Source organism: Convolutriloba macropyga, chromosome 1 (genome assembly GCF_964194025.1).
Source record: "Convolutriloba macropyga chromosome 1, txConMacr16.3, whole genome shotgun sequence".
Taxonomy (NCBI): Eukaryota; Metazoa; Xenacoelomorpha; order Acoela; family Convolutidae; genus Convolutriloba; species Convolutriloba macropyga.
In genome coordinates, this window is record NC_134468.1 from 72,282,444 (window position 1) to 72,297,350 (window position 14,907).

The 14,907-nt window shown below is 33.7% G+C and overlaps 3 protein-coding genes across 3 annotated transcripts in view; all 3 read left to right on the forward strand.

Annotated features, from left to right (window-relative positions):
• LOC142342349 (uncharacterized) overlaps positions 1–14,907 on the forward strand; it is a 337,600-nt gene that overhangs the window by 248,831 nt on the left and 73,862 nt on the right. The window lies entirely within an intron of this gene.
• LOC142351214 (sulfotransferase 1A2-like) lies at positions 150–2,277 on the forward strand. Its single transcript, XM_075403347.1, has 2 exons — positions 150–1,021; positions 1,917–2,277. The coding sequence occupies exons 1-2, from the start codon at positions 462–464 to the stop codon at positions 2,224–2,226; spliced, it is 870 nt and encodes a 289-aa protein (XP_075259462.1). The 5' UTR covers positions 150–461; the 3' UTR covers positions 2,227–2,277.
• Positions 6,907–11,762, forward strand: LOC142351223 (sulfotransferase 1A2-like). Its single transcript, XM_075403359.1, has 2 exons — positions 6,907–7,664; positions 11,286–11,762. Exons 1-2 carry the CDS (start codon positions 7,111–7,113, stop codon positions 11,599–11,601), a joined length of 870 nt encoding a protein of 289 aa, XP_075259474.1. The 5' UTR covers positions 6,907–7,110; the 3' UTR covers positions 11,602–11,762.

Genomic DNA, 14,907 nt, shown 5'->3' on the forward strand with positions numbered 1-14,907 from the left:
GTTAAAATTTCGTCTTTTAAACCGACATTCAAGCCATAAAAAGCGTTCAAACTAAAACATTTAAGCACTGTAGAAAACAGTTTGTATACTATAGAATAATAGAATGTATACGGTCGGTTCATGCAAAACATAAAATACTACAAACCAACTACCAAACCGTATATTAAATACATGTTTAGCTCTTTAACTGCGTTTAGTTTCACCGTTTGGTGTGTATAGTTGATTAGAGTGCAACCAAGTTCACGCCAAAACCTCTGAAAGCTGAAGAGCTTTGTTTGCAGCTTACGCTTTTATCCGGAGAATGAAAGTTATTTAGATTACTCAGTTGTCATTTAAACTCTTCGTGACCTTCAATTGCCCAATTTTTTGATATAATTTTGAACAGATAAGAAATTTGACCACCAGTTGTTTAAATTATTCCAATTTGAAAATTCATCTTATATGATTAAAAGTTCTCAACAATGGCTGATTCTCTGCAGAACTCATTCACACTAGAAGGTGTTCTTTTTCAAGGACCATTTACCGAACAATCAATTCTAGAAGCCAAAAATTTCCAGAGCCTCCCTGATGACGTATTCCTCTGTACTTATCCCAGAAGCGGAACAACCTGGGTGCAAAATATCATAATTGGACTCTACTTTGGAGTCGATAAAGTAAAAGCATCCGGAGCGATGGATGTCGTTGCAGCATTCCCCTACCTGGAATTACAGTTCCCAGGTGGGAAATTCGGACACCAAATAGCTGAGAAAATTCCAGAAGGTCAACAAAGGTTACTCAAAAGTCATCTCCCGCCCCACTTAGCCCCTAATGATATCTTCGCAAAGAAAAGGAAAACAATTGTTGTTGTTCGGAACCCGAAAGATTTGGCGCTGAGTTTTCACGAGTTTTATCAGTCGAATCCTCGCCTCGTTAAGTACTATGACTGTGATGGTTTGGAGTCTTTCTTAGATAGATTTGTGAAAGGTGATGTCCTTTGTGGAAGCTGGTGGGATTGGACGAAGGCGTGGGTCTCAAAATGCAGGTTACTTTTTTCTTGATTTTATTTTTTATATACAAATTTGAAAACTTCTTTATTTCAATATACTCAGGTAGTCAAGGGACTTAAATTGAGTTTCGAGATAAAAACAAATCAATCTAGACATAATTGAACAAATAAGAGAAAGATGCATTAATGTGCTTGGTTGAGCTGTCAACACTAAGAATGTACGAATGCCAAAATTAAATTGAGTTGCGTCATATCATGACTATGTTTAGAACAGACGGGCGCACGATAAAATTGATGAAGGAAAAATTGTCGTCTCAAAAGCACTTGAAAGTCTTTTAAACAGGAGAAATCCCAAGCAGTCTTAGCCAGTTTTGCATGCGCTGATTGTTATCTTCATCACCACGAACAAAATAGCACTTCTTAATTTCAATAAGAATCAGTATTTGCCACATTTTTTATATTTAAACAAGAGAATTTTGTCTAAAACAACTCAGCAATATTCTTTGAGACCGGATGTAACTAATTAGAAGTCGAGTAGACTTTAAAAGTGCATTCCGTTTGTTGCAAAAAATGATTTGATTAAGTTTCACCAAAACGGACAGAAACTGAAGTAATTAAAGAGGTACTGGCTATTAAATGTTTTTTATCGTCCTTTTCCCCTCCTCACAATTAAGTAAACGTAAAAGATGTTTGGAATTTTCACCCTTTTCTGTTTGTTTTCCTACACAAAAAAACAGAAGAGGATGAAAATTCCGAACTCAATTTACGTTTATTAAAATTGAATGAGGGGGAAAACGGCAATAAGGTGTTTAAAAAAAACCTTCAAGTTTTTGTTATTTCGGCTAAAAATCGTCCTAATACCAACAACCAGTGACTTTAAATAGAAAAATTTCAAGGTCAGGGAATATATCATCTGTTTTGTGTTTTTCAGGGAAAACCCAGATTCAATGCTCCTTATACACTATGAAGACCTGCAGAGCAGCTATGAAGAAATTGTCGACAAAATTACAGATTTTTTGAGCCTAACGAAGAGAACGCCTGATCAACTATCAGAACTGAAGGAGGCCACGAATGTGGAAGAAATGCGGACAAGATACAAGCCAAGTGTGTTCAGTTTCATCATCAACAAAGGAACCGCTGAAAGGTGGAAAACTGAGTTTCCAGAGGGTTTTGTGGAAAAGTTTGACAGCCTAACCCAAGAAGTTTTTGATGGAGATGAGGTGCAGCAGAAATTTTTATAGATGTCAGTGAGATGTTTTTCTGCAACCATTAATTAAAAATTTTGTTATAAATTTTGATTTTGCTTCCAACGACTACACTCACGAGAAACTATGGTAAAATATAATCGTTGTAATTTTTGCTTTTATTGAGAACTTCTCCCCGGACTGAATATTGTCATACATTCAACTACTAGTCACTCAGTAAAAATGCAAAGGGTGATGCAATACTGTATACAAAATCTGTTTTAAATCAGACACGTAAATGTTCTGCCCACTTTAGTGGGGGGAGGAACTATTTACTCAAATAGGCTTTTTTTATTCAGTCAATTTTGGCCCATTGATATAATCATCGTAGAGAGCTGTGAGTGGTATCATTGAAAACCCGTTCAGCGTAGAATATGGAATTAAGAAGATTTTTTGATTTTCGCTCGGTACAAGGAGTTATAGAGGTGTGAAATTTTGTGTATAAGAGACAATATTCCGTTGTTTTTTTTCTAATTTTCCGTATTTTTGATCAAATTTTCGTGAATTTTCCTAAAACATATTAAAATTGTTAACGGCAGTGGGATTGCTTTTATCTTTAAAGACAGAGGAGGGTGGTTGAATTGTTCAATCCGAGTTTTTTGGCCAGAATTTATGCTTCATTTATCAAAATTCAGACTTTTTTCGTCAAAAATGTGACCAATTATAATTTTTTATCCCATTTTCTTTAATTTTTCCGAATTGACACCTGAAAACTGCAGCCATATTCTTTGCCAGTACAACAGAAGAGCCAGTTGTAGTCCCATTGGCTTTAGGAGTCTTCTGGAATTGAAACTTTGCCAGTTGTTTGCAAATTTTATCTCAAAAATTATGAAAAACGCATTATTTTTTTTGATTTTAGAAACAGTTTCGAATAAAAAAAGATCTATTACGCAACCATTTGAAAAACTGAGTGTTTTATAGATGAGCAGGAATACCAGGGCTGATTTTGATCTTACCATTTATTCTTACGTAAAAAAAATTAGATTTTAATGGGCCGCGGACTTTTTTTTTCAAAGTATTTCCGCACTTATGGATTTTATGTAAGTTACTAACAAGAATTTAAAAACGGGGCTGTATCATCCACTGATACTTTTCTCAAAAAAAAGAGACTGAACAAACATTTTATAGGTTGCAGAGTAAAGCTCATAATTTTTATGGCTCTGATCAATTGTTTTCGTAAAACTTTACGGACTTCTTATGTTTTGCTTTCATTTGTATTACTTTTTGTAGTCCAATGACTTAATCTTCTCAATCAAAGATCCAATTTGCATTTTTAAGAAAAATCAGCCAGCTTTTTCTACAAGTGAGTTAAGATATTCCGTTTTACATCCATTTGTCTCAACTTGGACCCGAAATGAACAGAAAAACCTTCTTTTTTAACAGTTTTTGTAACCCAATGACTTAGTCCCCTTGATCACGGCCCAATTTGCTTTTTTAAGAGGTTTGAGCGAGCCTAGAAAAAGATTTTAGTTTTCATCTAATGAATCATTTGACTTCAAATATAATGGTTTTGAGGAAATGTCGGTCAATTTTTGTACTTTGCCACTATTTTATCATATTTCTTTCAACTCCTAGCGTAGTCTCATGAAAAAACAACCAGAAACTCAATTTTTGAGAGTTATAATTCAATTTCTGGAGCAGTTTTATATTTAACTAATGATGTGTTTGTTTTGATACTACGAGTTCTCGTTCTTTTTTATTTCTCAGCAGAATTTCAATTTTTAAGAGTCCATTTTGTTTCCTTGTCGATTTACCACCTTATGACAGGTCCAATTGAAGGGAAGCGTAGTCAGGAAAATACACAGCTTCGAAAAAGGTTTATTTGAATTTTTTAGTTGTTTTTTTTTTGAATAGTTCATTCTTTGGACTGAGACACAGTTCTCTAGCAAAATTTAGCGGATGAAATTTCTGCCTTTAATTGTTTTTCTTTTAATTGTTCTGCGATATATACTCCGCAATGACAAATTTCAATTGCTTCTCCAGGACATATTACATTTTACTGAACCTAATTAAAGTTTCTATTATAAAGCAATTTGTTTTGAAACTTTCAAGTTATTTGAAAAAAAAAAAACATTATAAAACTGTCTCCTATTTGCTCTCATTTTTGTAGTCATATACTCACTCTCACTATTGTTAAGTCTCGAAACCTTTCATATTTTTCATGTAAAATTCCAATTCTACATGTGAATCAAGATATTCTGTTTTCACATCTACTTGTCTCAACTTGGACCCGAAATGAACAGGCAAACCCACATTTAAAAGAACTGTTGAGAGCTTTGTAGTTGGTGAGAACTTCTCATGAAATTCTATTCCACAACATGAATAGAGCCCTGAACCTTGCTTTATATCTACACAGTGCTCCCATCGGCCATATTTCACACCGAAATGCTATCCAGTAATCAATATTTCAACCAGTTACCAAAGTTTAATTTCTCTCAGGGAGTTATCTTTGACCGCCTTGTGTTTTATCTAGTTTTCGTTCTCGATGGAATCTTGACATTTTCAGAGAGAAGGTTTGGGTCGAATTTGTCGCTTATGAAAGCTACTTCATTCATTTGATTGCTCACCGCATTTTCTAATTTCCCTGCTCAGTGGCTCCAAAGTAATATCTGCTCTCAACGAATCTTGCAATCCTTGTTTTTCCGACCCTACTTTCACCTCGTCCATTCTCATTTCCAATCAGGAGAACCTTTCTATCACGCGCATGATCTAGAAATTTTCCTTTCGTCGATTTTCTATCTATTTTGTTTCTTAAAATTTTTCTATTTTGTTTCAAAATTTTTCTAAATAACGATAAGCGACACAACCGTAACTTTCAAGTTTCAAACTTCTAAACTTCCTTTTCATACGAGTGGTTGTAGAAAGACGAGAGCAAGGACTGAAATATTTGCACTCTGGCTTCATGATAGCAAATGCCCTCATCAAGGGGTTAGGGAAAAATAAACACGCTAAGTTTTGGTAGGCTCTGCTAGGTGACACCCAACCCAAATGAGGGGTGAAGAAAGTCAAGAATGACTTCCGGTAACTTCCGATTTTTGATTTGAGTTCAAATCCAGATGGTACATAATCAAAAACATTCTGCTTGGCACAGAGTTTTAAAAATATTAACCCTAAATTTTAACCCAAAATAGCGACGAACATTAATAAGCCAAATGCTTATGTGTTACAGTTTGGACTGTAGTTTTTGTTTGAAAACGAATGAATCAGTAAATAATGCCTATGTCATGATGAAACGGTTTTCACTGCAATCAGGGAGCTAAAAATATGTTGTGTCCAATTCTCAAAAAAACTTTTTAAAACCCTCATTCTAAAAGCCTTAAAACAAATCGAATTTCAGATCGAGTTTTTCAACTATTATTAAGTGCTACTTCAGTTTCGTTTGCATTGTTAAGTTTCCATCTTCAGTCTACAAATTGATGTAAAACTATTAATTAAAAGTCTTGTATTTGAGAATCGAGGAGGCGTCATCAGTCAGTCACACATAGGCCAGTATTTCCAATTGTATTGTTTCATGTTGATTACCACATTGATGTCTTCATGTGCTTCTGCGTTTTTAATGGTTTATATTTGACGAGTGGCAACTTTTCACAATACCTCGCTTGAATACCTCAGAGAGCGCCATCTTTTTACAAAAATTGACAAAAATTTTTTGAAGCTATTGAATGAGACAATACAGTTTATTAAAATATTTTACAGTTAATATAGTAAAATATATTAAATATAAAATTTTAGATGATTGAGGGCATATTTTAGAATCCAACGGATCAAAAGAACTAAAATGTTAGCGGGTCCAATAACTACTAAAATTATTCTAGAAAGCTTTAACTCATTTATCTTTATCCAGCTCTTTAAATGAAATCGTTTAAACCTCTTATAATTGGTCGATCAGAAATTTTTTCTTAGGCAAATTCTTTCCGCCATTGTTTTTTTGATATAGTTTCCGTTTTAGCTTTGAGAACACGTTCACTGAATAAGTTCTTTGCTTCTGTAAATGCTACAGCAGACATAAACAGGAACCCTGAACGACATGATTACAGGACAATCCATATGAAGAAAGTTACAACGATTCAAAAAAGACACCCCCCCCCCCCCCAAAAAAAAAAAGAAATTAACCACTTGTCACAATTAAGCCATTTTGTCATACAGCTTTGTTATTGGATATTAAATTGATTAAGTGTTGTAGTTATTAACCCCATTAATTATGAACCTAGTGCTGTAATTATCATCTTTGAAATTTTTGGTTTTATTACAGTCTGTTAATGGGCTTCTTCAAAATTGCGACAGATGAGCTAAACTTCATCAACACAGAGACAAAAAAAACTTTTTTCCTTAATATTTGCAAAGCTCTACCATATTTCTGATTGAAACAAATTTCCAGGCGTGTTATTTTGGCTGATCAGAAGTTCAGTATGATCTTTTGGATTAAGACCTTTTCTAACGCAACAAAAATGGGGTCAAGCAAAATTGCAAAGATAGTTTAAGTCGAGCTATAGTCTTTTCATGGCCAATTTGGATCAAGCATGGTCTTTTCATGGGCTATATCTAAACTATGGCTGGACCAGAGTCACTTTGGCCTATATTGGTATCAAACATTGATAACATTGGCTGCGTGTTTGGATATTGATAATAATTCTAAATTCAGCAATCAGATACTTCATATCAGGTGCTTATACCCCACACATCAAGTAGATAAATACAGAACTTCAGCAGCTATTTAAAGGTAACAATTAGAATAAAACAAAGTTTCACAAAATTGGTTTATTCGAACTAAACTCGTTATTCTTTGGACGGAACAAAAATCGAATCGAATTAATTCTGCGTCTTATAAAGTCAATTCAAAACTTGACAGAATATTGAAGGAAAATTTAGGCTAAGTGAAGAATGGCTGAAAGGCTGAATTCGTTTTCACTGGAAGGTGTCAAAATTGAAGGTGCGTATTCAGTGGAATCCTGTTTGGCAACCAAGAACTTCCAAGGACGCGAATCAGATATCCACTTGACCTCGTACCCCAGAACTGGAACTGCCTGGACTCAAAATATTCTTGTCGGAATAGTTTACGGTTTAGATTTGTTGGAAGACCTCGATTCCCCAAAAATGCGTCCGCTGTTTCCTTATTTGGAAATGGATTACGTGGATGGATTAAGTGGTTCCGAGGTAGCCAATCAGAGCACGAGAAACCCCAGGATGTTGAAAAACCACATGCCACCAAATCTGGCGCCTCAAGAAATATTTTCACTAGGGCGAAAAAATATCGTGATAGCTCGTAACCCGAAAGACACAGCGTTGAGCTACTTTAAGTTCTACCAAACCAACCCAAACTTGATGAAATTTTATACATCGAACGGACTTGAAGATTTTCTGGATAAGTTTTTGGAAGGAGATGTGGCGTATGGCAGTTGGTGGATTTGGACAAAAAGCTGGATTGACAAATGCAGGTAAAGAAGCTTCGATAGCAGTTTTGAGACTGTCCAATATCTCATGAAAAGCGCAATACATGGACTGATAGAACAGATAAGCAGATTAAGTGGCATCTTCAATCGAATCCGAAAAATTAATAAGGCCCATTAAAAACAATGGACATAGCGCGTGTCCAATAAATTCGAAACAATCAAATGTTTCAAAAACGACAAGGCGGAGTTCAAAAGTCAAATTTCAAATTTAAAACGTGTATAGAAAACGAGATGAAATAAATTTTAAGGGAAGAGATTTTGACATTCAAATCACCACATTGATGCTCAATTGCATGTCTTTCAGGTTTTCGACCGATCGATTATTTCTGCTTCATGGGACAAGTTGACAATAAATTAATTTTTTGGAAACGTTGTAAAGCAAATCAGCTTCTCTTAATGACGCTTCTTGCACTGTACTGGTATGAAATTATCTCTACTTGATTACTTTATAAGCAAAACCATTGGTTGAGTAAGAAAACAACAAAATAACTATTGAGAAGTTTTGGCGAAAACAACTTTTGTGAAGCGCTTCATTCGTCGATTGAACGTCCAGCCTAAAATTTTAATCAAGGTCTTTTTCAGTTGAACAAAACTTTGCAATTATAATTATTTGAAAAATAGAAGAACATTTTATGAGATACCAGTGCTAGATTAACGGTGAACCATTTTTTGACGTAAACTCAGAAAATACGAACAGTGGAGCTGCGTAATATGTATTAGCACAAAACGTTTGTTAGATGCCAAACACCCGTCAAAAGCCAAACAATGTGCTATAACTTGAAAAGGCAAAATCTGATTAAATTAGATGCAGATCAATTTTTCATTTGATTTATGCCACATTTTGAACCCAATATGAACTCAAAATGATAACAAGGCGGCTCGGTAATGTGCGATGGCACATAAGGTTCCGACCCCGCCCATCCACAATTTTGGCACAATTGTCTACCAAATGAGGAACAGATAGAAAAACCCAAAAATTATTTTTTGCGAATCCCAAAAAAGCCCAAGTCTTTTTCAAAAAATTCTGTATGAACGATAAGATAGCCTCCAAAGCAAATAACTCAGTGGAGTAAAAATTGATGCATTAGATTGCTGTAATATGTCAATATTAAGAAAGCGAGTCAAGACGAACAGCAAAATCAAACAACAACAACAACAAACATTAATTACATCAAAAAATTTATGTCCCTCTTAAAAACTAAATTTAATAACAAAGTCAACATACCATCAGATAAACCTAAAACTAAACAAAAATAACTTATAAATCACCAAAAAACATATGCGACCAGTCCATAAAAAGGTTTGGTAACAATTATACAAAAAAAGAACAAAAACAGTAAAGTAAAAAAAATTAATTTATTTTTTTGAAACAGTTAACTTCAAAGTAATAAATACCATTAGGAATCAATTAATATTACCACAAATTTACGATTACCACTGCGTCTATAGAAGGGCATTAGGACCTTCCATATTCATTTTTTAAAGCGGCTAAAAAGAACAACAAAGAACAAACAAAATTTCAATTGAAACTTGCCAGAAAACGCTGTCAAAACCGTCAAGCCAAATTTTGGCACTCCAAATATATTTGATTGCGCCTTCTTCGAACAGCTATAATGCAGTACGTGGCCATTCATTATTAAGACAAGGTAACAAGTAGACAAAAAAGCGAAGTGCTAAAGTATGTAATACTTTTAATTTTTTTTTTCGAAACAAAATTACATTCAATGTCATGAAAGGCATTATTTACAAAAAAAGCTATTTATATAAGGTCGTTTATTCATAAAAAAGAAGCCCTCGAGACCGGTAATTATCCAGAATATTTCTTGCATCTACAAAAAGAACGTCAAATATGACAAAAATCAAATTAATTTACTTTTTTTTTGTGAAAAACCGGTGTCGAAGCCAGTAAAGTCATAACAAATTCTTTAAAAAAAAGATTTTGGGACACCAATCCCTTTTATTCCCTTGACACCCATAATGTCATATTTGACCTGTAATTAACTAACGAGATTAGGTAACAAAAAGAAACATAAAAAGAACAAAATTGCGAAGTTAAAAAGTTTTTTTTTTAATTTTGGAAAACGATTGTTTTCAAAGTCATGAAAGCCATCAGCTATCTACTAATATCAGAATATTGGTTCTTCTATTCTTCCATGACAAGCCAATGAAAGCTATCACTATACTGGAAATTTCATACGACCGAAACGACAAAGTATAAATGACAGTTAGAGACAAAATTGAAAAATTCAATTGATTTCTTCAAGAAAGAGGCGTCGAGGCCGTTAAAACGATGATGTCTATCTTTCAGGATTTTAATATGCTCAACTGAATCTTATTCTGAATGCTAATAAGGTGACATGAGAACTGTCAATAATGTGATAATGTGACAAAATTAGAAAACGTGAAAAACTGGCAAACATCAAAACAAACAAAAATCTGAAATCTTGTAGTATCAAAGACAGAAAGCAATAACTTCAGGCTTAAAACTGCAACCGTGAATAAATGTTAAATCAGTGGAAAGAAGAAGCAGTCTTTCTTTGCCGACACTAAGCTGGAAGTTGAACAAATTAAGAAAAAGCAGAGGAAAAGTTAATTAAGCCACTATTTTTTGAAAAGTCAATTATTTTTAAAAAAAGAAACGACCATAAACTTTCAATTAAAAAACTAAATGCATTAGCTTGGAGCTACTTAGCAAGCGAATTGGTTGGACCTATCATTAGTGAGCTTTGATTTGAAATGTTCTGTTATTTAATTAATATATAAAAAAGATCGAAATTTTTTCATAAAAAAAAGACCGACTGATTACAACCCGATTTTTTTCGGATTGTAACAGTCCAAGAATGACCCAAAACTAGCCCTGCTAATGCTTATTGTCCGTTAGGAACGATTGATTTTTCGAATGTTGTAGATATAGATAATTTGTTAGTTGAAAACTCAAAATAAATTCTGCATTTTTGATAATCAACGAGTAAAGTTAACAAAAAACGGCAAACTTTTAACTACAGTGCACTCTCAGCGGACTCTGAAGTAGAAATAGCCCCCCTCTGAGTCTACAAAGATTGTATGAGTGTTGTTTGGGGGTGTACTGTCGGCAAATTTAATCAAAGTGGACTAAAGTAGCTTATTTCGGGCTGTTTTTGATAAAAAAAGGCTAAATTTTATCCAGATTTTTTGACCAAAAAAATTAAATCAAAACAATCAACAATGCTTGTTCGTCTTCAAAAATAAAATCAACGACACTATTTTTAAAAATTATAACAAATTTTAGCAAAATTGACGAAAATTTAGGCAAAAATTCCGGAAAATGTGAATAAAAACAACGTCAATTCACTCTTCTTTTCTCAGAAGTTTAAACCTCGATAACTCCCTGTAGAAAACGAAAATTTAAAAAATCTTTTTAATTCCATATTCTACGCTGGACGAGCTTTCAAATGATACCAGTCTCAACTCTCTACGATGAATATATCGAGCGGCGAAAATTCACGGAACAAAAAAAAACCCATTTGAGTATATAGTTCCTCCCTCCTCAATAGGGTCGGAACAATAATATGGTCAGGTAACTGCTTTTTGACATCATGATCTCGCCAGCTTGTTTGTTTATTTCAGAGCTCACCCTGAAAATCATCTTCTCATCCACTACGAAGATATTCATCAAAACTTTCTTGCAACTGTCCAGAAATTAGTTCAGTTCTTGGATATCTCTCCTATGAGCGATGAATCGATCGCTGTCTTGCGAACTAAAACGTCAGTTGAAAATATGAAATCACGATACGAGCAAGATCCCAAGCAGAGATTTATAATCAACAAAGGGGAAATGCATGGTTGGAGACGAAGTTTCCCCGAAGGCTACTCTGACAAGTTTGACAAATTGACAATTGAGACCTTTGGCAAAGCGGATTCTGTCATTGAGAAATTTATTTGATTTGTCTTTTTCAAGTACTAGATCCAATGCTGAAAAGTCAGGTGCAACAAGTTCTAAAACTTGTTGCACATAACTTCTCAGCATCAGCGTTTGTGCTTGAAAAAGATTTTGGGAAAATCACATCTAGATAACCTAAGAAAACTAAGAAGACTCCTTCCTTATTTATTGAGCAAAATAATTTGAAAGCTTCAGACTCGATTACATGACAATTTCAAGAGCTTTCAAACTATTTTTCTCAGTAAACAAGGAAAATGTCTTCTTATTTTTCTTAGGTTATCTAGATGTGATGTTCCCAAATTCCAATTTAATCATTATTAGCTCGAATTTCACCAATTTCTACAACAAAAACAAAAATTAAATTTATCAACTTGTTAGCATCAGAAAGTTAATTAGCTCGTTGCTCCTTTACAGCAAAGAATTCCGAAAAACAATGGTGCCAAAATGGTTTTAATTGTTCAAACCTCACCTTAGTGGGCGCTGTCTTTTTTTGAACTCCTTTCATTTTTTTGCTTTTTTCCGTCAAAAACAGATAAGTCAATTTTAGTATCAAGGTTCAATTATTGGCAGATCTCATTTACGTTCGAAAGCGGTCCAATGAACATAAACAGTTTTTTCAGAGAATAGTTTATGGTTTTTATGGTTTCAACACAGGATGAGTTTTTGAGTTGTTTCTATTTGTTTTTCTTTGTTGCAGTTTCCCAATATTCACTGCGGAGTCCTTTTTTAACAGTCTGATTTTCAAGTTTTACGCCGGCCTGGTTCTTCATTCTGTTGCAATTGACCATCAATGTAGTCAAAACTATTGGTTGCTCGTTTTTATAACATTAACTGATTGAAGTTAACAAAATTCGTAGTGATAGACCATATTCAATTTGCGACTGAAGTATGTAAGGCTTCGATCTATTTTAGTTTTGTTGCTCATTTCTTGTCCGCGAAGACTCAACGTACATATCACTTTGCCGATTTTACGATCCAGCAAGAATTCAATTAAAAAGACTAAGGTGACAAGGGATCAGATTACTGTAATTCTGAGAGCCAACTGATCCTGGTAACAGTTTCTGGTGGTTCTAAATAGAACAATTTCAAGCTATTCAAACAATTCCGTTAGAGTAAATAATATAAAAAATAGCGTCTCTGAAAAAATATTTACCTAATTCTGATTGTTTGTTTGAGTAAATAATTTAGGTAAACTATTGTTCTTTTAAAGCCAAGTAACTGTACCAAATGATTTGAGTACCTCGTGCAATGTTGATAAATGCTAGCATTTAATGCTTTGAGGTTTTAAGTCAATATCAATGAACTATGGAATCACATATGCAACTCATTAGGTAATAAGTCCGAGTGATCAGAATAGGAAGTGGGTAGAATAGGAAGCGCACTTTCGTAACTTATAAGTGCAAATATTCACAAATGTAGACAGGGTGCTTAGGTTTATAATTGAGGTAGACGTAAGTCCAAAACTATGTTGTAACAAAAGCCTGAATGTATTTTCCCTGAAAAGGGGGAAATGGTGGCCCAACTTGTCAAAACTTGCTGTTTTAATTCTATAAACGGGTTTTCAAAATTTTTATTTCTTAAAGATTTGTTTTCATTTCCTGATCTCTGGTGGCTCATGCTGTTCTTAATAGTGGCGCTGACATTCTTCAGGTGAAATTAAGAGTTAAACTAAATTTCATTAGATCTGTCTTTAATTAAGCCCCAAGTTAAAAAATTAAGGATCAAATGAGTGGTAAAACCGAAATTTGAATAGAATTTTGCGAATTAATCGTTGTTCAAAGACACGAGACCCAATAGGGCATTAAATAGGCTCAATTATTCAATTTTAAGATCAAATTGGACCTTTGATTAATGAAAGCAACTCTTAATTTCACCTGAAGAATGTCAGCGCCACTATTGAGAACAGCATGAGCCACCAGAGATCAGGAAATGAAAACAAATCTTTAAGAAATAAAAATTTTGAAAACCCGTTTATAGAATTAAAACAGCAAGTTTTGACAAGTTGGGCCACCATTTCCCCCTTTTCAGAGAAAATACATTCAGGCTATTGTTACAACATAGTTTTGGACTTACGTCTACCTCAATTATAAACCTAAGCACCCTGTCTACATTTGTGAATATTTGCACTTATAAGTTACGAAAGTGCGCTTCCTATTCTACCCACTTCCTATTCTGATCACTCGGACTTATTACCTAATGAGTTGCATATGTGATTCCATAGTTCATTTGTGATTCCATAGTTGCATATGTGATTCCATAGTTCAGATTAATCAAAGACTTTGCTTTCATTAATCAAAGGTCCAATTGGATCTTAAAATTGAATAATTGAGCCTATTTAATGCCCTATTGGGTCTCGTGTCTTTGAACAACGATTAATTCGCAAAATTCTATTCAAATTTCGGTTTTACCACTCATTTAATCCTTAATTTTTTAACTTGGGGCTTAATTAAAGACAGATCTAATACCTTTTCTAATGAAACAAAAATATAACATCTTCAGCGATTTTTTGGTTTTAGGTAATGATTTTATGACTTTGATTTGATACTCCCAGATTTCTTTAAGAAAGTGATTTTTTAAATCTTTGCCCATGCATTTTGTTTTTTAAGTCATCATAAAATATCATCGTTTTGGAGCAATATATGATTTCATGTTTCCTTTGTCCATTTGTAGACAATAATGTCAACAGTATGGGTTCGAGGGGTAAAATTTTATGTACAAACTTTCATGGTCGAGCCTCTTTTTCAAGTTTAGTTTAATCGATTTTTGATTTTTTATAAAATTTCTCAGCTAAAGTTGCTATACATATCTAGGCTGATCTCTTGCAACCTGAACTTTAAGAAATTTAGTTTAATTTAAATTGTTTCTTCGCATTTTTTCATCTGCATGCAACAAGTTTTACGTTCTTTGAAAAAAGCTAAGATTGTCTTAAGTAAATAAGATATATTTCTGCAGAAGTGTTCATGCACAAAATGACCGTTTAAAAAGATTGAAAGGTTTTCTTTAAAAAAAATCTTAGTGGTATTGGGGGCAGACGTAATTTCATCATATTTCAAAAACTAAATGTAGGAAGAGGAGGCGATGCATTATGTTAATTCATGTTTTCCAAGTAACTTTTTCTCAAAAATTTGTTTGTGCCTATCTGAAAACAGTGTTTGTTGTTAAGCAAAAGAAGGCAGCGACGTTTTGTCAACCATTTTCTATTTTTACAGGTTGTTCTAATGACATGAGGTGTTCTGCAGGTTTTTGTTCTTAATGTTTAAAAGATAATTTATATTGATTAATTGTCCTCATGAATTGTGAACGATGCTC

Bases quoted from the DNA above. Each gene is read 5' to 3' on its own strand.
- LOC142351214 (XM_075403347.1), top strand. From the start codon at position 462: ATGGCTGATTCTCTGCAGAACTCATTCACACTAGAAGGTGTTCTTTTT. The intron at 1,022-1,916 runs GTTACTTTTTTC...TGTGTTTTTCAG, and splicing joins GCGTGGGTCTCAAAATGCAG to GGAAAACCCAGATTCAATGC.
- LOC142351223 (XM_075403359.1), top strand. From the start codon at position 7,111: ATGGCTGAAAGGCTGAATTCGTTTTCACTGGAAGGTGTCAAAATTGAA. The intron at 7,665-11,285 runs GTAAAGAAGCTT...TGTTTATTTCAG, and splicing joins AGCTGGATTGACAAATGCAG to AGCTCACCCTGAAAATCATC.